The sequence below is a fragment of the Myxocyprinus asiaticus genome, chromosome 30, assembly GCF_019703515.2.
Source record: "Myxocyprinus asiaticus isolate MX2 ecotype Aquarium Trade chromosome 30, UBuf_Myxa_2, whole genome shotgun sequence".
Classification (NCBI taxonomy): domain Eukaryota; kingdom Metazoa; phylum Chordata; class Actinopteri; order Cypriniformes; family Catostomidae; genus Myxocyprinus; species Myxocyprinus asiaticus.
Window position 1 is genome coordinate 6,729,861 of NC_059373.1, and position 22,196 is coordinate 6,752,056.

General features: G+C 36.9%; 3 protein-coding genes across 14 annotated transcripts in view; 2 read left to right on the forward strand and 1 right to left on the reverse strand.

Annotated features, from left to right (window-relative positions):
• The window catches only part of LOC127420955 (WAS/WASL-interacting protein family member 2-like), a 46,796-nt gene that overhangs the window by 11,397 nt on the left and 13,203 nt on the right, over positions 1–22,196 (forward strand). For both annotated transcript variants that reach the window (XM_051663609.1, XM_051663610.1), the window contains exon 8: positions 302–7,640. In XM_051663609.1, coding sequence (XP_051519569.1) covers positions 302–342 — 41 coding nt within the window. In that variant the 3' untranslated portion in view covers positions 343–7,640. The remainder of the gene's footprint in view (positions 1–301; positions 7,641–22,196) is intronic.
• The window catches only part of LOC127420956 (4-galactosyl-N-acetylglucosaminide 3-alpha-L-fucosyltransferase 9-like), an 85,236-nt gene continuing 70,627 nt past the window's right edge, over positions 7,588–22,196 (forward strand). For 3 of the 5 annotated variants that reach the window (XR_007893907.1, XR_007893906.1, XR_007893905.1), the window contains exon 1: positions 8,170–10,250. Coding sequence is in view for 1 of the 5 variants with exons in the window: in XM_051663611.1 (XP_051519571.1) it covers positions 8,498–9,697 (1,200 nt within the window). In the remaining 4 variants the exon portion in view is untranslated. Of the gene's footprint in view, positions 7,641–8,169; positions 11,236–22,196 lie in introns of those variants that run through there. The other 2 variants (XM_051663611.1, XR_007893908.1) reach the window with 2 other exon arrangements.
• Positions 14,517–22,196, reverse strand: part of LOC127420962 (uncharacterized) — a 72,691-nt gene continuing 65,011 nt past the window's right edge. For 2 of the 7 annotated variants that reach the window (XR_007893910.1, XR_007893909.1), the window contains exons 2-10: positions 20,685–20,800; positions 20,070–20,192; positions 19,841–19,925; positions 19,479–19,629; positions 18,486–18,680; positions 18,243–18,393; positions 16,888–17,015; positions 15,328–15,756; positions 14,517–15,208 (exon numbers count right to left, since the gene is read on the reverse strand). The gene's annotated coding sequence lies outside the window, so the exon portion shown is untranslated. Of the gene's footprint in view, positions 15,209–15,327; positions 15,757–16,887; positions 17,016–17,517; positions 17,698–18,242; positions 18,681–19,478; positions 19,630–19,840; positions 19,926–20,069; positions 20,193–20,684; positions 20,801–22,196 lie in introns of all 7 variants that reach the window. The other 5 variants (XR_007893916.1, XR_007893919.1, XR_007893917.1 and 2 more) reach the window with 5 other exon arrangements.

A 22,196-nucleotide genomic window follows, 5' to 3' on the forward strand; every position in this document is an offset into this window, starting at 1 on the left:
TGACAGTCTCAGAAGCGGAGGCAACTGAGAGTTGTCCTCCACCACCCGGATTGAGGTGAGTAACCACGCCACCACGAGGACCTACTAAGTAGTGGGAATTGGGCATTCCAAATTGGGAGAAAAGGGGATAAAAAAAATAAAAATTCAACTTCAGTAGGTTTGCTGAATGCTTGTACCAGGAGTTAACCCAGCTCCTTTCCGGCAGTCGTTTTTGGTACTGTCCATGATATTGGATGTCGTGGTTTGTTGTGACCAGTTAAAACTGATCTTGGACTGACACCTGTCTCTATTTGTTTAGCAGTAATGAGAGGAGCTCCTCCTTTACCACCTGTGGGAAGGTAAACACTGTGACCGGTCGCTTGTGCTGCATCAGCGATGAGGGTTCTTCACGCTGACCCAAACGTTCATAAGCAGACAATCTCACATGCACAACTAAACTCACAAAGCCTGCACCTTATTAACAACCATTCCCCTTTGGATAACATTCCTTCACGTCAAATGCATCTCTCTCATTACCACTTTTTGTCTTCGTGGACCAAGAGCGAGACTTACGGGAAGTGTTGCATTCCACCACCAATAACTTTTTCCTAGGTAGCATTGCACATTAGATTTTACATGCATTGAGAGCTAGCAGAGCGTAATGTCCAAACCTGGATGTAGGTAGTGCGAAGCAATTGAGAAGGAAACGGAAAAGCGGGTCCCAGAAAAATGTCTTAACTACCACGTCAGGCAACATATTAAAGGAATGGTTCACCTGAAAATGGATATTCTGTTATTTACTCACCCTCATGCACCCATATGACTTTCATTCCTCCATGGCACACGTTGGGCAGATTGCTAGGGACTGACAGCCACAGTCACTGATCACTTTCATTGCATAATTGTTTCATACATTGAAATTAAATGTTGACTGAGGCGATCATTCTGGTTTTGCACAGAAGAAAAAAAAAAAAGTCAAAACAGGTTCAGAACATAATGAGGGTGAGTGAATGATGACAGTATTTACATTTTTGGGTGAAATAGCTCTTTAAATGTTAGTTTTTTGTTTCTCTTTTAATACACTACCCCATGTTATGCACTGTGAATATTGTTTGACACTCCGAGCAGAATGCGTCTTGAGTGTAAACTGAACTGTAAAAACTAACTGCTTTAGATGACGTACCCCTTTTTCAGGGAACAGCCATTACCTTTAAGTTCTCTCAGGGGGTTTTTGGACTTCATTACCCTCTCCAAAGGCAGAGAACGTTAAGATTTGCAAACAAGAGTTATGACAGGTCTAAAAGTGCCAAGAGAACACTACCATTACCCAAACAGCATGTCTCAAGTGCTTCAGTCACAATGGACTATTGATTGTTATAAAGATAAACCATGAGTCGAGCAGGTTTAAAGAAGTTAGTCACTACTTCTCACACTTTGTTCTGTAACCCTATCTGCAATGTGAATGCTGGCTTTTGTGATTGTTCCCTATAATATTTCCCTGTTACACTTCTGGTTGGAAAAGCTTCATCCTTTTCATAATGTATGCTTTACCTTCGTGACCTGGTTGTAAGCAAAACTTCTGCTTTGCATTTGTGACCTGGTTGTAAGCAAAACTTCTGCTTTACATTTGTGACCTGGTTGAGAGCAGACCTTGTCCATGTGTGGCCTGTGGACTGGTTTTGTAAGGCAGCATGGCATACAAGACTGTCTTTGTATCCTGAGGGAGAGTCACTGGACTTTAAACAACCTTTACTGAAACTAAATATTGAGTATCAACACTAATGGTTTATCGATTCTTGTAACTTTTCAAACTAATTTGTCAAGTTCAATGCATGCTGCTGTTTGGGACAGATCTCCAATGAAGAAGTTGGGCATATTTGCATGTAAAGCTGCACACTGCTTTCTGTATTGCATTCTTTCTGGGTTGTTTATTTTATTTTTTATTCATAATGCATCTGCCTTTCGGATGACAGGACCATAACAAAGCGTTCTGGAATTGTTTTTTTATTCTATGTAGTATTGTTGCAGATATATGGTAACAACCTTTACCAGTCATTTCAAACCCTAATCGCACAATTATCATTGTTTTTCGAGATGGCTCACCTATAAATTAACATTCTGTCATTCACTCACCCTCATGTCATTCTAAGTGTGCTTGACTTTATTTCTCTATTGAACACAAAAGGAGATGTTTGACAGAATATAGGGACTGACAGCGTTAGTCACCATTCATTTTCATCATATGGCACAAAGATGCCTTTAAAGTGAGTGGCGACTGAGGCTGTCAGTCCCTAACTTTCTACTTTTTGTGTTTGCGATTGCACATCTAGGGGTGAGTAAATGATATACGAATTTTCATTTTTGAAAGAAGCAAATCATTTGTCAAATCACTGATGACCGCTTCCCAGCTTATCTTTCTTTGGGGCTGGATTTGTTTAGTGGCAAATTGCTAGATCTTGCTGTTTATAAATTCCATGGTAATTCATTCTCCATCTGAACTCGAGAGATGGACTACCAACATTTTACCATGCTTTTTTGAAAGAGTGTCATGGAGTCTGTCATCGGCTCTAATATCTAGCTGATATGGAAAATTATGCAACATTTCAGTCCTGCAGAAATCTTACTTTCTCATAAATGGACAATAGATGAGATACAACACTGCAGAAACATTGCCCCTTTTAACTTCTCTGTCTTTATGCCTTATATTTACTAATTAACGTCTCGGTACAGGGTTTGAAAGAAAATAAGTTACATGAATGAAACATTTGTGTATTTACAGTAAATAGCAAGATATGGTAGTGATATTAGGTATTAATCTATTTTTACGTTGTAAAAAGCGTGTAATATAGTGAATCATTTCAGGCAAACATGAATAATTTAGGCTTCAACTGAAGTCACTGACTAGTCATCGTTTGACGGTGTGTATGTCCTCATACCCCAATACGGTTGAGGAAAGGTTTCTTAGATTATACTTGTCCTTAATCGCCTACTGTACGCCAGCAGGGGTCAGTTTACACGTCATCCCTTGCTCACATTGAGAGAGAGATTCTTGTCATTGCCACCATTTCATGCTTAACTGAAGCCTGTCAAAACTTGTTGGTCTGTTGATCGACCAGTTGAAATAAAGCTTAGAAAAATGACCTCAATGGGTACTACTCTTTTGTATAAAGTTGAACACAATAGGATATTTCCTCGTGTCGGTTGATGCAATCACAATTGGTCAGGTGAGACAGATCACCATTTACACCTAGTACTAATATCCACCTTTTTCCTGACTTCTCTATGGGTGTCGCCATTACGGCGAGAGACTTCCGCTTAGTTGTTGCTGGATGAATATGAGCTGTTATAGGGAGTTAACAACTACACATGGCTTAAAAACTACTGTAAAATGAATGTCACAACAATAAGCCCCCACAAAAGCTGTCAATGCTGAAACATTTCGAGTCAAACCAGATGTAATAATCAGAGGTTGCATTAAACTAATTCTCTGTCACTTGCCTATTTTTTAAAACATTGACAGATATTTCCAAATGATGTCTGTCATTTTGGAAGATATCAAAGATGAAAAACATTTAAGCCAAGGTCCGTGTTTTTTGTATTAATCATATCTTTACGAGGTTCATATCTCCCACTGTGAGTGTATGTGAATGAGGGAGAGACAGAGTTGAAGGCGGCACTTGTGAATGCAGAAATAATGCCATCTAGCGCATCATATTTGTGGTTTCTCTCTCTCTCTCTCTATTTTTCTCTATTAACCAACATCTTATGGAGTTTTGAGTTCCTTACCACAGTTGCCTTCAGCTTGCTCACTGGGGTTCTAAATACAACTATTATTTATTTATTTTTATAAACAATTTACAATCATATTTAATCATACTACACAGTGGTGACTCTAAGACTTTATAGATATTACAGTTTCATTTTCTGTTAAAGCATGATTTTCTGTAATGCTGACAAACTCCCATATCATGACATACACTGACTTTTGGACCTGACGCTGAAAAGCGCTTCCTCTTTGGCACGGAGAACTGCTGTTTTTTCCAAAAACTATTTGAAACGTGGACTCGTGAGACCTACTTTCCATCTCATATGAGATGAGCCCAGAGAAGTCAGTGGTGCTTTTGGACAGTGTTGATGTATGGCTTCTGCTTTGTATAGTAAAACCTTAACTTGCATCTGTGGATGCAACAGCGAATGGTGTTGACTGACAATGGTTTACCGAAGTATTCCCAAGCCCTTATCATGATATCCATTACAGATGTATGACGCTTTTTAATACAGTGACATCTGAGGGATCGTTGATCATGCGCATTCAGAAGTGCATTTCGGCCTTGCCCTTTACACATTGACATTTGACCAGATTCCAATATTATAACTATATTGTGCACTGCAGATGGTGAAATGCCCAAAATCCTTCCAGTTTTTTTGGGGGGGACATATTTTTTTCTTTTTTTTTTAAAAGCGCTGGATTATTTGTTGATGCATCTGTTGGCAAATTGGCAAGCCTCAGCCCATTCTTGCTCTTGAAGGACTAGGCTCTTTTTCTAGGCTGCTTTTATACTATAACACGATTGCCTCACCTGTTTAACTTCACCTTGTTATTTCAATTCATCAGATTGTTATTAGTTCTAAATTTTTGGAGCATGTTGCAATCATCTGATTTAAAAATGAGTGTATATTTTCGAAAAATAAATAAATAAAATACAATTCAGCACAGGGAGAATCAAATTTACAAATCACTCCTTTTCGTTTAATTTGCATTTTCCATATTGTCCCAACTTTTTTGGAATTGTGGTTGTATATGATGGAATAACAACAGCCGCTAAAATAGTTTACTCTGGATTCGTCAAATCAGCGCAATTTAACCACAAGGAACAACTTTCTTGCTATATATGCTTGCTATATATATATATATATATATATATGACAGTTGAGCTGCCCGACTAGCAGTTCTTTGCAGTTTTTTAAAACAGTGTTTTGAATGTGACATCTTAGCTCTAAAGGCATTATGGTATAGTACAGTGTCCAGTTGATGCGCACTTCAGAATCTCACTGGATGTAGTAGGTCATCGAGATACTTCTCGTCTACTCTTTTATAAATGCTGATGAGTCGCACACCCTTCTCCATTGGCATACTCTTTTTGTCATACTATATTGTAGGGAAGCATGCATATTTGGACTCAGTCCTAGATTTTAATTATGGAGTAATCAGATTAAACCAATCCAAGTGGACTGATATCCAAAAGGTTTAATGTCCAGACTCATGTTCAAGGTGTACATCTAGCAGTGGTGTAGTCAAGACCAGACCCTCCAAGACCCAGACCAAGACTAGACCCCTTGAGACCAAGACCAAGACTAGGCCCTCCAAGACCACATTTATATGGTCTCAAGATGTCTTGAGACCAAGACCACAAGATCAAGACCCCACCTCTGAATAATACCCCTGTTCATTAAAAAATCAAATATTGTAATATGATAAGAATTGTCATTTTCATTTAAAAGGTGGCTGGCCTAAATTGCTTTGTGATGATAGTCATCACTAGTATGAAATCAAATATCATTTCACATAATTTCATTTTATAGAGTTTGCAGATTGGTAGGCATGGTTATTTACTTTAATATTGTTATATGTTAAAGAAAGTTAGCTGTCTAGCAAATAGGAAATAATATAAAAAAAACATGTCAAAGACAATGTGACTAACTTATCTATTGAATTATGATGATGTACCACGTGCTTCACTTAATGTGTGACATATTTTGCAGGTTGCTCTCCGTTTCTTATTTTGAGAATCATCTTCAGAATTTTCAAATGCAAATTTTACCACTGCAGGCTCTGACATTTTCCAGACTGCTATATAGAGAAAACAGTCCAGTTTTACGAGATGCCTTCGTAATCCAAATATATATAAAATAATACAACTAAAGTGAAGTGACTTGAGTTGGCTAGTGCACAACAATTGAAGTCTGCATGGCATTAGTCTGATTTTCACTGCATGTACACTAATAATTATGTATACTATTAAACTATTCAAACAACTATGCATAAAGTTATGCACTGAAAATAACAGTGAAGAAACAAAGCAAGAAAAATGCTGATGTGAAATATATCAAATATTATTTTCATAATAACTGAAAATTATATTTTGAAAGAACTGATTGAAATTAGTCTGAATTCCCAAAAGCATGGTTAATTGAGAAATGTGTTTCATATGCATTATTATTGTAACAAAATAATACTGTTTATTTAATTTTTTTTAAATCACAGACATGTCAGCTGAGTGCAGAGGCGTTTAAGTCCCCAGCTCAGCCTTTGCTCACAGACTGAGTTCTGTACGTGCTTACTGTCGCACTCTCAAGCAAGGAGTAAAAACGATGTAAATAAGACATTTATTGTGCAATTACTACAGCTTTATTGATTATAATGAGAGTTTTGGGGAGAGTGCAGAACTCAGTGAGCTTGCGTTTAACTAAAGTGATTGACAGCTTCAGTGATTATAAATGGAGCACGTTTTGCTCGCTTTCTGTATATAATTTAATCACAATTTAAATACGTTTTATTTCATGCTGCCAAGAAGAGGAACAGTGTAAAGTTGTCCGTTTGGTCACTGTCTTAATATAGGCTACTAATGAATAAATAGTATGAACTAGGAACACAGTTCTCAACTTGTTTGGGATGTGTAGCTGCATAAATATGGCATGCAATAAAATTATAGTAATAGATCTTATTAATAGCGATTACAATATCAGGGGAAAAAATCTTTAATTATTAGTCATAATCATTCACCCCTACTAAAGAACACCTTGCAAACTTATTGGGTCATGCGATTACTCCGAGTGAAGTCACGGCTTCTACATGGCAGATGTAATCATAAATCATTCATGTTTGCCTTGTGTTGTTAAACCATAGTTTTTGCACTTTCATTCATGTGGTGAGAGATGGTGCTTGCTGACACATGCGGTATGACTGTGCTTGCAAATTCTCAGCAATGGTAAAGATGCAGCGCCAATTAATGGCTGAAATAATAATCACATTTAGTGCACTGGTAAATACACAGTGGTCTTGACCATCAAGAGTATAGGCTGAGACCGAGACGCAGACCATGACCACGTTTAAATATGGTCTCGAGACGTCTTGAGACCAAGACCACAAGATCAAGACCCCATGAGAGGCTGTGTTTTTAACTGTAGGGGTATGCTGTTGCATAAGGTAGAAACTATGTGCGAGTACAGGCTTAGGTTTTATAGTTGTTTTATAACTCACTCGTCCAATCAGATTTTAGAATTGGAATTTTTTTTTTTTTTTTTTTTCAAAACAAAATTTGTACCTGTAATTCTAGAGTTCTATCAAAAGAGAGCACTGAGCTATGAGCTGAACAACTTTCAAAATCACCTGTTTCAGATTTGGCCACTCCCTCAGTATAGTTTCATAGTGTTTTTATATGATCTGTTCACATAAATGTAGCTCCTAAATATACCATTTCATTTCCTGCAAGGGGACAATATCTTGACTATGATTTCACTGCAAAACCTGATAGGTCTTTTTTCCAACTTCTTATGTAATTGGTGCCTCAAACATGGGAGGGACTTGAGTAACAGGTATTGGTGTACCTTTCTAAAAACCCATGGGCAGCGAAATGTTCTGATAGACTACAAAGACAGAGGTAAGTTTATCTGAGTTCTGTTGATTGTGATTTAATATAAAACGAATAGGAAAAAGATACACAACAAATGTCTACTGTGATTTTTATTTTACTTTGAGTTTATTTTAAGAGACCAGCTGATTTGCATTTATTGATTTTTGCTCTGAATGTCAAACACTGCACATTACAACTAAAATATATGATATGAATATGGTTCATTAGCTTGATGTGGTTTACACTTGCCAAGCAATGTATAGCCTATCAACTGTATATTGGCATATTTATATATAATGTGGTGTTTTTTTAATTATTATTTTTTATAAGCATTTTACAAAGGCTAGAGCACTTTGGTATGGCTCATCCAATCAGAATTTATAGTCTAAACCACCCGTTTTATACCGCTGGTGAGGCCAATCGCTCTGAAACTCAGTATGTTATACTACAATGATGGTTTACTGTTATGAACCTTAATGTAAAGGGTGCAGACTTCTAGGAGAATGCTTGTTTTACCATTTTCTTTGACATATTTGTGAGAGTAAAATGTCCCATTAATCCAGGTTTTAATATTCTGCGGTGCATGCTTGCAAAAGTCACTTCGAATCTCTTTTGTGTCTTAAAGTGTTGGTCCTCTGGAAAGCAATAATTAGGTTGGACCACATTTTGGTCCATAACAAGAAATAGCCTACATAATGCCTAGAAAGTGTGATTTTATAGCTTCTAAATATACACATCTACTTTCTTAGATATTACCTATTGGACTAAACAGACTGGACCACAACTTTCTGACACAAAACTAGAGGTTTTTCATTTATTTAATTTTAAACAAATCCTTGAAGCCAAATATCAAACAATTCTATATCTTCTTCCTTCACCAGTAAATGATGATGTCCATAACTTCTGCCAAAAGCAATCAGAGCATAATAATTGCCGTCATTTTGTTTGCATGTTTTACGGCAATTTTGTATGTGAATTACGAGCCAACCACAAGCTGGTTTAAATGTCCTGCTGCTCCCATCCACATGAATAATGTCACTGCAGAAATCTGCCTCAGTGTTTTTAAGATGCAAAACTACACCCATATAGAAAACAACACCTGCACTGTGAACTTCATCTTGGAAAGACAACAGATGACAACTACTAAAACAACAAAACAAGTGGCAACAGCGAAGAGAGACGATCCAGACACCATTATTTTGATCTGGATGTGGCCTTTTGGATATAGTTTTGGCTTTGGACCCTGCAGTTCGGCTTTTAATATTCAAGGCTGCCGTTTAACAGATGACAAAGATATGTATAACCAAGCACATGGTGTATGGTTTCATCATAGAGATATCAAGTGGGATTTATCTAATATGCCGAAACTACCTCGACCAGCATTTCAGAAATGGATATGGATGAATATGGAGTCTCCAGCCAATTCACCACAAATTCCCCAGCTGAAGGATCTGTTTAATTTGACTTCAAGTTATCGTCGGGATTCTGATGTCCAGGTACCTTACGGTTGGCTCTCAGAGGCCACAATTGAGGAGAAAAAATATACAATCCCACAAAAGGATAAACTAGTCTGCTGGATAGTAAGTAACTATAATTCACACCATAAGCGTTCATATTACTATACTGAGTTATCGAAATACATTCACGTGGAGGCTTTTGGAGGACATTTCAACAGGCGCATTAATGGTGATGAATATTCAAAAGTGGTGTCTAGTTGCAAATTTTACCTCTCATTTGAGAGTTCCATTCATAGAGACTACATTACAGAAAAACTGTACAACCCTCTATTGCTTGGTACGGTTCCTGTTGTTCTTGGCCCGCCCAGAGAGAACTATGAGCAGTTCATACCGAGCAAAGCCTTCATCCATGTAGATGACTTCCCCTCTCCCAAAGAACTGGCAGATCATCTCAATTTTATGGACCAAAATGAGAACATGTATAGGCAGTATTTTACCTGGAGAGAACATTTCGTTTCAAGAGCATCTGCATTTGGTCTTGAACATGCCTGTCGGGCTTGTGAACATATCAGAAAAAATAAGAACTACAGAGTAGTTAAAGATCTCAACAGCTGGTACTTCAGTTAGCGCAGGAATACAAAAAAAACAAAAAAAAAAACTACACTGGGGGCTTGCAGCTCACAAAAACTCATAATTTGTATAAGACTGTAAGATATTGTATGACTTGGCTCGTACAAAAGGTACAACTTTATTCCCATACAAACTGACCAATCAGCAAAGAGAATTTCAAATGGATATAATACAGGCATCACATTTTAGCTAGGCTCCTATCCAACATTTTTTTTTTTTTTTAAGGTTTGGATAGGGGGTTAGACTTGATGGTTAGGTGTGGATTTGAGGTTAAATTTATAACTTATAATAAAAATCATAACATTGCCCTGATAGCACACTTACATCACCAAGATGTGTATTTTACATCTGGAAGACATATTTTTTTTTAGGTTGTTTGCTAATCTGCAATACGTCAATAAGATTTTTCCTCTCGGATATCAATATGACATTTACTAGATGTCTTTGAAACATTTATGATTTAGAATATTTGTAAATATGATCATTTTAAGATGTTTAACAGATGTTAATTAGAATGCAATGCTTTTCAGATGAAACAGACATCTTGAAGGTGTGCGTAAGCTATCTGGGATCGTTTGTTGGTTCATTATTTTTCTCTATGCGAGTAGAAGTCGTACAGTTTCTTACGAATTTGTCATCTTGTACTATCATGATGTATTGTCCCCATTCCTGTATAATACTCTGGGCCTCCCAACTTTTCTAAATAAAGTGATCTATTTTTACTCTTGCAATGTCCATTTTGATAAATCAATTTGTCCTCTCATTTTGTGCCCAACACTCCTCATTTTCTGTCCAATGAATGCACATTAAAGGGATAGTTCACCCAAAAAATGAAAATTCTCCCATCATTTACTCACCCTCATACCATCCCAGATGTGTATGACTTCGTTCTTCTGCTGAACACAGATGAAGATTTTTAGAAGAATATCTCTGCTCTGTAGGTCCATACAATACAATGGCCAGAACTCTGAAGATCCAAATATTTTTGGGTGAACAATCCCTTTAATGCCAGAATACCCCAAAAAAAACAAACAAAAAAAAAAGTTAAAAGAGCTATTATACTGGAATCTCCGGCTCCTCTCCCTGCTGTTTGGGGTAATTCAGCGCCAGGTGTCCATCCTTATGGCCAGTGGTGTAGTAGTGTCTGAAGAGGTGGGCATACTGTGAATTTGTAAAAAAAAAAACAACATACACTCACCCAGTCTCAAAAAGTCATATATTTACACTTATATAAAGGTGTAAGAAAATTATATTTGTCATTACTTAATTTATGGTCCATTGTAACCATAATCTCATTTGAATTTACAAAATGTATGTCAGACAGTTTCTTGCTGGCATGGTGTACAGTGCACTAATACAACTTCAAGCCATCACTTGATGGTGTGTATGTCCTCATACCCCAATATGGTTGAGGAAAGGTTTCTTAGATTTGAGAGAGAGATTCTTGTCATTGCCACCATTTCATGCTTAACTGAAGCCTGTCAACACTTGTTGGTCTGTTGATCGACCAGTTGAAATAAAGCTTAGAAAAATGACCTCAGTGGGTACTACTCTTTTGTATAAAGTTGAACACAATAGGCTGTTTCCTCGTGTCGGTTGATGCAATCACAATTGGTCAGGTGAGACAGATCACCATTTACACCTAGTACTAATATCCACCTTTTTCCTGACTTCTCTATGGGTGTCGCCATTACGGCGAGAGACTTCCGCTTAGTTGTTACTGGATGAATATGCGCTGTTATAGGGAGTTATAACAACTACACATGGCTTAAAAACTACTGTAAAATGAATGTCACAACAATAAGCCCCCACAAAAGCTGTCAATACTGAAACATTTCGAGTCAAACCAGATGTAATAATCAGAGGTTGCATTAAACTAATTCTCTGTCACTTGCCTATTTTTTAAAACATTGACAGATATTTCCAAATGATGTCTGTCATTTTGGAAGATATCAAAGATGAAAAACATTTAAGCCAAGGTCCTTATATTTTGTATTATATCTTTACGAGGTTCATATCTCCCACTGTGAGTGTATGTGAATGAGGGAGAGACAGAGTTGAAGGCGGCACTTGTTAATGCAGAAATAATGCCATAAATCGGAAGATTTTTTAAATTGAACCTATGATGGACCATACACCCCCTTTTCACGGACATGTCCTCTTTTTAGAACCTTAATGAAGCATCCGGTGGGATTTCTAGATTCCCTAAATGTCCGGGATTTGGCTGTTTTCATTTTGAAGTGCACAACAAGAAACGCAATGAAATCTAGCGCATCATATTCGTGTACTCTCTCTCTCTCTCTCTCTCTCTCTCTCTCTCTCTCTCTCTCTCTCTCTCTCTCTCTCTGCGTACTGTATGTATGTGTCTCTCTCTCTCTTTTACACACACACACACACACACACACACACACACACACACACACACACACACACACAGGGTGCGTGCAGAGAGCGCAAGAGTCCAGTAAGTTTACCATGCAAATGTGTGTGATTGTATTCTCATCTATTCGGGATTGCTGTCGAAACCTAATGTCCATACGCAGACATTAGTGAGAAAATGTTTACGTTAAGTAAACACTGTTCTTCCGTTGTTGACTGTTGTTAGTGATATTAAAGTGCTTGGTAATGGGAATAAGCTGCAAAGGGGAAGTCTGTTGCATCCGCATTGGAAGAACGCGCTGAGCATAATGGATAATTTCGCTGCCTGGGAAAAAGGTGGATATTACTACGATAAAGCATTAAGCACTGTTCACGTGTGATTGTATCACCTGAGACGGATGGTTTTATCAGTCCTTTTGAATGTTGTCTGTCTTTACACTTAAAATCTCTCTCAGTCTGTTAAATAAACAACTAATTTCTTTAGAACAATATTTTTGACATTTGGCCATGATGAATTTTCCAATAATATTTGAAAATACAAATTGAGAAGTGAACCTAATAAACACTCCTGCAGATTACTTTACTGAAAATACTTTACAAAGAAGTAGTTTTATGGTACATTTTTAAAGGCGTCAGCGTAAGAAATGTTCCACTTAACAATAAAATTCTCAATAATTCCCAATAATTTCAAAGTAGCAGTTGTTCAGGAGATACTGGAGGAGATATCTTGCCATGCAGGAGAGAAATGTCAATAAATAACTCGACTTGGATTAATAGATTAGATCTAAAGATCTTGAGAAACTCTTCAAAACAAGGAAGAAATATATGTTGGGTGGTTTGCCAACAAATGTTCTCGAAACTACTGAAACGAACATGTCATCATGAACAAATATAACTATGTGCGAGTACAGGCTTAGGTTTTATAGTTGTTTTATAACTCACTCGTCCAGTCAGATTTTAGAATCGGAACTGTTTTTTTCAAAACACAATTTGTACCTGTAATTCTAGAGTTCTATCAAAAGAGAGCACTGAGCTATGAGCTGAACAACTTTCAAAATCACCTGTCTCAGGTTTGGCCACTCCCTCAGTATAGTTTCATAGTGTTTTTATACGATCTTTTCCAGAGAAGTGCACAGACATTTTGGGGGGCAGGGGCTCAAGTGGAGAAAAAAAGGGCACTTCTCATAATTATTTATTAATATATATATATATATATATATATATTTTTCTTTTTTTTTTTTTTTTTTTTTTTTTTTAACAAAACGTTAAATATATTAACACAACTCTGACTTCCTTACCAATTTATTTTAATTCCCTCACAGCACGCAATTGTTATCCGTTCACACAGAGACCATAGTCTTCTTTAGTGTTCACTAGGTTTATCACAAGAGCAACAGCAAAGAAAACTATATGCCACAATGAGCATGTTTTCTATGCTACTAGTTTCAAGTATATATTTAGAATAAATGACTGCACCAAGGAGAGGGACATAGTTTCCCTAATAATTTGTTTATTTTGCACAAGGCAATAAATCGTTTTAATTCTTTTGGTGTTATTGGAATACATAACACTTCAAAATCAACAGAAATCTTCACACTAAATTGAAAAAGGCTGTTGCTGCTATTTTGTTAATTTTACAGGAAAAAACACTGCAAAAATAATGAAAAAACACTGCAAAAAAATGATTGACAAAATACAAAAATACAGCAACTTAACTGAAATTATTACAAAAAAATGTCTTGAACTTTGAAATAAAATCTGTTACTTCCATTCCCTTGTTGTCTCTCCTTCCTCCCTTACAGCAGCAACCTTCTGTCTGTATCATGTAAAGATCTATCAGCATACAACAAACTAATAGAATGGATAGATTATTAGATGAGGAGCCTACGATCAAAATTATGAAGTTACTGTTTAAGGCAGGACACTTTTTTCATGTAGTGGTCAATTTTGAGATTTTGTTCTATTTTGCTTCCGTGTGTTTTACTCTAATGGAAAGAAAACTTCCAAAATACACATTTAGATGGTGTTTGTTTTAAGCCTATACTACACTCTAAAAAATGCTGGGTTAAAAACAACCCAATTTGGGTTATTTTGGCAACCCAGCACTGGGTCAAAAATGAACGAACCATTTCTGTGGTTTTAATGACCATGATTTCTGTGTAAATTTCCAACCCAATTGGGTTCATTTTAACCCAGAAATTTCATTTATTAACCAATAGTTGGGTTAAAAAAATTAACCCAGCATGCTGGGTCAAACATTTAACCCAACCCAGCGTGCTGGGTTAATTTGTTTTAACCCAACTATTGGTTAAAAATGACAAAACTGCTGGGTTAAAATGAACCCAATTGGGTTGGAAATGTACACAGAAATCATGGTCATTAAAACCACTTTAACACACATACACAATGACTAGAGTAACACAGGCTACAGTAATAATAAAATGGTAAACATTTATTGATGAGAACACCCCGAAATGTATACAATTATGCACAACTAAAAACAGTTTTCAATGTGTGTGCATGAGTTTGTGCAAATTAAGTGCAATTACAAAGGATAAAAAATGAACTTTTTGCATTCAACCAATCTTTCTAATATAACACACTACAAGCTGAGCAAAAAACACAGGAAAAATATGAATTCTTAAAAAGCAATTCATAACAGTTTTTTGCCCTTGACCCTGGCTCTGCACTGACAAAACTCAATCAACATACAAAAAAATAAATATTAAATGCTTAAGATGAAAACACTGTTTTGAAAAATTAATACCGGATGTGTAGAATGCATTAAATGCGAACATCTACAGCAGTATAAGAGGTTTAGACAGATGTATGAGAAATGTATGCTCGCAGAATCCTTATAGCTGGGGATTCATTTCCAGGAAGTCCATACACCACAATCTGTAAAAATTCCCACACTGGGGAACACGGTTTGGGGAAATTGACATCTAAGGTGTAGAATGCCTTACAGCAAACATCTACTGCTGCCAGCAATGTGTTTTGCTCAAGCGCTTCTCCGTTTATAACAACAAAGGCTTGAAAGCACTGGTTGTTGTCTCCAAGCATCAGGACATATGAAAATTCGGTGGTGTTTTTCGCACATCGCAGGTATTCAGCCATATTAGTACCAATCTGGAAAGAAAAAATAAATAAATAAAACAAAATATACTGTAACTCTGCAACAATGTAAGAAGTTTTGGTCATTACGCTTAAAGCACTCTAGTTTCATTGAAGTAGTTCATGTGACTCACAGTTACTTTTTATGCTGCACAGCCAGTATACGATGCTGAAATCCAACATGGTGGCTACATCAATAAAATCCTCACTGGTTCTTATGTCATGACATTTGGTCTCAGGAGAGACAAGAACCAATGTTTGAAGTTATTGGTATTTCCCCATATTTGATTAGGGCTTTGTAACACTTCTCAGTGGAAGGAGGAGGCGAGAAGCAGATTTCCTGGTTCAGGTAAGCGTTTTTTTATTTTCCTCAGTGCAGCACAACACACTCTCAGGGCTTTACGTTGTTGGCAAACACAGTCTAAAAACATCCACAAACTAGCTTACAAAATAAACTTTCAAATTTACAATCATCAAAACTTCTGGCTTCATAGTCCGTGCCCAGGCTCTCTCTCCCCTCTAACTGCTGTGTGGCTCTATTTATGCCGCTCTCCCCGTGCTCACTGAAATTAGAGACAGGTGTTAGACATCATTTAACTCAGGTGTAAGCGCCCTTACCGCTTTCTCTCTCTCCGGAGAGATGCTTGACCACGCCCCCGCTGCCACAGGCTTGAATTGATAAATGATTTTTTTTTTCATTTGAGAGTAAATAATGATTTAAAGGAATAGTCCACCCAAAAATGAAAATTCTGTCATCATTTAACTCACCCTCACATTGTTCCAAACCTGCATGACTTTTGGTCATCTTCAGAACATAAATGAAGATATTTGAGCTCAGCTGTTTTTGTCCATGTAATCAAAAGCAACCAAACCAAAAGTTCTCCATGTGGCTCAAATCATATATCAGAAGTGTTCTGTAGCAATACAATCATTTTATATGATCAACTTAAATTTTAGTAAGTCATTATTTACTCTCAAATTAAATCATGACACTCATTCTAACTTGCGTATACAAAAACTACAACACTGCCATTAAATCAAACCTAATGTTATGCCATCATGACGTCTCTGAGAATCAGTGAGGTTTGATGTTAGCAGAGGTTTGTGATGTCATTTTGTATGCGTTATGTGTGTTCGCTGATCGGTGTAGTGATTTGCTTCTTTCGGTTGCTCCCATCAGGGGTCACCACAGCGGATGATCCGCATCTTGTATTTGGCACGTTTTACACCGGATGTCATTCCTGATGCAACCCTGCCCATTTATCCGGACTTAAGTGATTTGAGCGTGTATAGTCATCAATAATCAATCTAATCATCATATAAAGTGATGGGATCACTTCAGAACACTTCTGATATATGACCTGAACTGTAAGAAGAACTTTTATTATGCCTTTATGTCCTTTTTTAAGCTTGAAATTACAAATCATCATTGTCTTTCATTATATGGACAAGAACAGCTGAGAACATTCTTCAAATATCTTCATTTATGTTCCAAAGTTGAACAAAAGTCTTACAGGTTTGGAACGACAAGAGGGAGAATAAAAAACAGAATTTTAATTTCTTGCAGAACTGTTCCTTTAAGTGAACACTAAGAAAAGTTTGGGTGCTTTTTTAAGCTTTAGGAGTCATTAACTGCAAAATCAGAGCATTGCATATGTAGAGTACAATGCTTTTAGAAATAGCTGTTAACTTACAGGCTGTATGTCTATGAAGGCCTTCCTGGTTTCTATGAATCTTGGTCTAAACATTTTCCTTCCAATCTTGTGGACAGATGTTGGAAGCACCATAGGAAAGACCAGTAAAGCGATGTCACTCTGTATGTCTTTAGAATGAAAACAAACAAAATGTTAACAAATCACTTAAAATGTTAACAAAACATCTTGTTAAAGATGCACTCAGTAATTCTAATCCAACACACTTTGTCAAATTCTGCAAATATCTCCTCACAGTCTGCTAGCTTTAAATGCGACAAAAACAAAGTTGACTGGACAGATCTACACAACACTACTCCAGCCAATCAGCAACGGGGGGGGGGGGGGTAGTTCTTGCACGTGCACAGGATGGGGGGTGGGGGCAGAGAGAGAGGGAAATTCATTAGAAATCTGGCTGATGCAAACTTTCTAAACTCCAAGGAGGACAAATGGCTGAGAAACAGACCAAGAGAAAAAGGTCTGACGAATATAAATGAAGGGTGTGTTCACACTTGGCAGGTTTGGTTCCGCTTCCAAACGAACTCTGGTGTGGTTCGATTGATGTATGAATGCAACCTGGACCAATGATGTCTAAACAGACCAAAAACAGTAAGTAATTTACCTAATACTGACCTCAAGCATACCTGGTTCTTCTCATCATAGGAGCTATGTTGCCCATTACAGTTCGGTACAGGCGTCGGAACAGCCATCAGCCGTCTTTGCAGCATATCTTCATTTGTGTGTGCAATGGAGGAATTCCTGGTACTGTTTTGACTCCTTTACACATTTTATTAGCTCTTCGTTTGTTCTCAGCTGGTAAAAATAACACCATATATACATATATAAATATAACGAGTGCATTTCGCCCAGCAGCCAGCATTGTTTTGGATGATCGGAAAATATAAGTCATAAAAGCTGTCCAATCAGGTTGTGACTTTTTCCTGATGCCTTTGGTTTTGTATCGTTAGGTTCGGTGTTAAAAATGCCAGTGTGAACGCTAAGCGAACCAGGGCTAAATGTAACATTTTCTTTTTTGATCCGGACCAAGAGGACCAAGAGAACCGAACTACAAGTGTGAACACACCCTTAAAAAGAAGGATTATGATAAGTCGAGGGCTAGGAACTGCGTCAACATCGGCGAGGCCATTCAGCGGTGGAGAGACTCCGAGACGATTTGGGGGTCAGAGCTTCCAAAATAGCACTGAAGGGAGGGGTGTGTTTGTTTTGGCATTTGAGTTCGAATATCAACAGTGTTTCTCAGGAATCGCTGCGTGCACCTTTAATAAAACCTGACCGCAATTAATCTGTAAGTATGAAATGGTGTTATAAAGTAATAATTGACCCAAAAGGAAAAATACCTGCTGACATAGTGTCTACATCAGAAAGCAAATGAAGAGCCTGCTTCTCTCTTCTGGCAAACCGCAGGATCTTATCCTTAAATACAGGAACCCAGTTTTCTGTGAGTTTTGAAGCACAGTCTGAATTCAAAACAGAGAAGTCCTGGGATATCTAAAGTACAGACAAAAGACAAAAATGGCAAATAAAGTTGTATAAGAAGTAAAAAAATATTGAGCCAATGTTTGTTTCAAATTTAAACCTACCATGCCCGGAGTGTCGAGGAGACATGGATACTCACTGACTATTTCTGTTAAACCCTTGGTGCCATTATCTCGAATCCATTTGGCCCTGTGGATGGCAGTCTCTTTCATGTATTGCTCAGCCTGAGCTGGCGGCAAGATATTATTTTTAAGCCACTCAGTCATTTGAACTGCTCTATGTCCAAAGTTGTCATAACTCTGTTATGAGCATAAATGTAATTACAAACATATTTGAATTACTTTTGGCAAATCAGGACATGTACCTCAAACACACACATACACACACACTAGGGAGGTGTGAGAATAGTCTACTAAACAGTAATGCAGCTACAAGTTGACATTGGAAATACTAGTTGGTTATATCCCCCCCAACCCCCATAAAGTTACTATATGTAAGATATATACATATATTAATACTTCATGTATGAATTGCTTTTTTACTGCCAATGTGTGAATGGCTTGTAACACAACTTAAAAAATGAGACCTTCCCCAACTTCCTAGGTTGCCTATAACAGCCTGTAGACTGATTTTTATGCAAAGGGAGCGGGTCGGTTTTGCTGGGAAAATGTAAAGGATGTGACATGTATGCGCGCTCCCGAGAGTGCCTCTCTGCTCTTCTACAGTGAAAAACAGTGTGCAACACTAGCTAATGTTAGCTTAGAGGTTGAATCCACTAATGTCAACAAACAGCACAACACAGACTCCGCGTAAGCCCAAAAAAGTGTCTGCGTGAGCACGAGCAACAGGTAGCTGGCTGCAGTTGTGCTGGAAGCCGGCCGTTTGCTAGATTCCATCTCTAAGATAACGTTACCTAGTGTTGCAGTTTGTTTGTTGTCGCTGTTGAATAGCGGAAGATAAGCACTGAGGCAAGACTCTCGAGAGCGTGCATAAACGTCAATACCATCAATAACCCATCAATATGGTGGATATCTAAACATCCCTTAAAGAGGAAATCACAAGCACAATCAAACAATCAAAACCTATTTTATATTTACCTGGCAAAACCAATCTGGTGCTTTCTCTAAATTAATCTGAGAAACCAGGAGTCTGTCTTCCTCTGTGGAGCCTTTGCCGTACATTCCGAAGATGCTCCTCAAGGAAGCCTGTGGCAAGTCTGTGACTTCGACCTGGATTGAACCATGCTTCCTGAAAAAAAAAAAAAAAAAAAAAAAGCCATATCATCCAAATGTGAAAGCTTTGGTTACAAATGTGAAGATCTGTTACTCCGGTGCCCCAGACAGAGATTTCCACTTAAGTTCAGCAGAAGGTATAACCATCAATTTTTTTAGTTGTAGCACCTCGTATGGCCATAGCTGGACACATTTTTCATGCACCATCACAATGTCACTGTACTCACATAGCCTTTACCCTGGCAGTCCTTAAGACATGGAAGCTGTTCAACTATTGATGAAGCCAATTCAACTTTGGTATCTGCAGTTGGACTAAAAACAACAACGCTATAATTTTAATTTTAAAAATACTAAAAAATACAGACGTCAACACATCCAGTCTGAGACTTTAAACACAACTCAAAAAGTATTTTATAGGAATAAAGTATTTTAAATTCTATTCAAATGTGTACTTACTTTTCTCCAAAGCGCTCCATCAGATTTGACACCAATATCCGTATCAGAAATGCAGTACTTCTCTTCAATATTATCCAAAATATCTCTGCCATCAGGTGTCGTCAGAAGGATGTCTCTTACATTCTAAAAAGAAAACGTTTAAATAACCCCACATATTGCTTCAAAAATATCTTAATTAAAACAGGTTTCGTTAATTCATTCATAAAAACAGACTGGTCTTGTAGTCTAGACTGATCAGAATATCAGAAACAGATATCCTGTGCTCAGGGCCATGTTGTTTTTTTTCCCTAGTATTATGGGTTCTTGTCTGGTAGCAGTGCCAGGATCAGGCACTGTTCTTGATTCCTTTAAAATAAAATATAACTTTATCTCCCTGGTTAGAACTGGAACTTCAAATTTTCAGTAAACTATTTCTGAATGAGCGATAACATCCAGCTTGAGCACACTGAAAGTAACTAAATGTAGAAAATACATGATGTGAAACTCTCAAATGTGCAAAAAATTAATAAATTAAAAAAAATACAAAATAAAAAATTCTGATATCAGGTCCCAAAGACCTTTTGCATTTAAAGCAGATGTAACCCATGCCTTCTACACCTAAAGCCTTGCACTTACATCAAGCACCTTCCTGAGGTACTTCTGGAATTTTAGACGAAGTCCAATAACTGAGATTAGAGAGGTTAGTGTGACGTCATCAAGAAGGACGAGAGTTTCTTGATCAATCTTCTCAGCTGCAAGAGAAAATATGCAGAACAAAGATATTTTGATGAAGATATAATGAAACAAAGCAAGCTGTAGTTTCCTTTAAATTAACTTGTAAAGACTGTTGGACATTCAAAGTGTTTGGACCCACTGACTTCATGCCTGTTATATCTCTTTAAAAATATTAATTTGTGGTCATCTGATGAACGAAAGTCATCAGATGGCAAAAGGGTGAATAAATGATGAGAGAATTTTCATTTTTGGGTGGACTATCCCTTTAAGAAAGCAGTGGACTTCGAACCTATTGCTCCTGTCTTTGCTAATTTTCCAACATATTATTAGGGCCTAAATAATACACTGGGGTGTTTTTCTTCAAAATATTACCCTTATTTAAAATTTCAGTTTGTATAATTCTTGAAACTTAAATTGAAATGTTCCACTGTGTCACAGTGACATTTTTCCTCAATTAATTGAATGTTTTAAGTATCTTTAGATTCTGACCTTGTGGATAAAGAAAATATTTGTATATAATTCTATAAAATATATAGTATAATATATAATATACTTGATTTAGATTTGGAATGTTTTGAGGGTTGGTAAATGATGACAGAACAGTTTGGGGTGAACTGTTGCATTAAATGTCATGTTTCTGCCCTTTACTTCAGTCAGTGGTGATTTACATGTAAAATGGAATTTAAAATCAGTCTGATCAGTTCATTATGTAGCTATTTGAAGTTGCCTATTTGCAATGACTACAGGAACCCTGTAAAATATTATAAATTAATACATATCTTCAAATGTATGAATTAATTCCTCAAGATTCCACTCTGTCAGTTTACTTTTCACATATTCATCAATCAGTAGAAAATAAATACCTGTTAAAAGGCATCTTATCATTATGGCCACATTTTAATTATTATCAAATTAAAAAGAATTTGACGTCACATGATGCAAACTAGCCTTTATTTATCTGTGTTTAGGCATTTCTGGCTATTTATAACATATTGTCAGGTCTAATGTTCTAAAAAAGAACTGAAAATTAGGTAAAAATGACTCATAGCTCTATAATAATCATGTCATGAGGGTTGATGGATAACATTTGCAATTAAATGTAAACCTTAACGCCGTTAAAAGAAGCAGAGCGGGAAATTTAGACACAAAAAAACTACCAAGTAACTTTCAGACAAAATACTACATAGCACAGTTAGCTATATCTAGATATGTTTTCTGTTAAATGCACAGCTAAACAGAGCGATAATTAGCTAGAAAAAGGGCGGGAAACTTTCTGAAGTAACTTTCTGACAGAAAATTATCGAGTTAAAAAGATAAACTTCACACAGTGTTGTCAACTAGTTTCAATGGAAAGTAGCTAAAGCCTGCTCGAAAAGTCGCTAAATGTCGCTAGATGACGTCATACGCTACTTT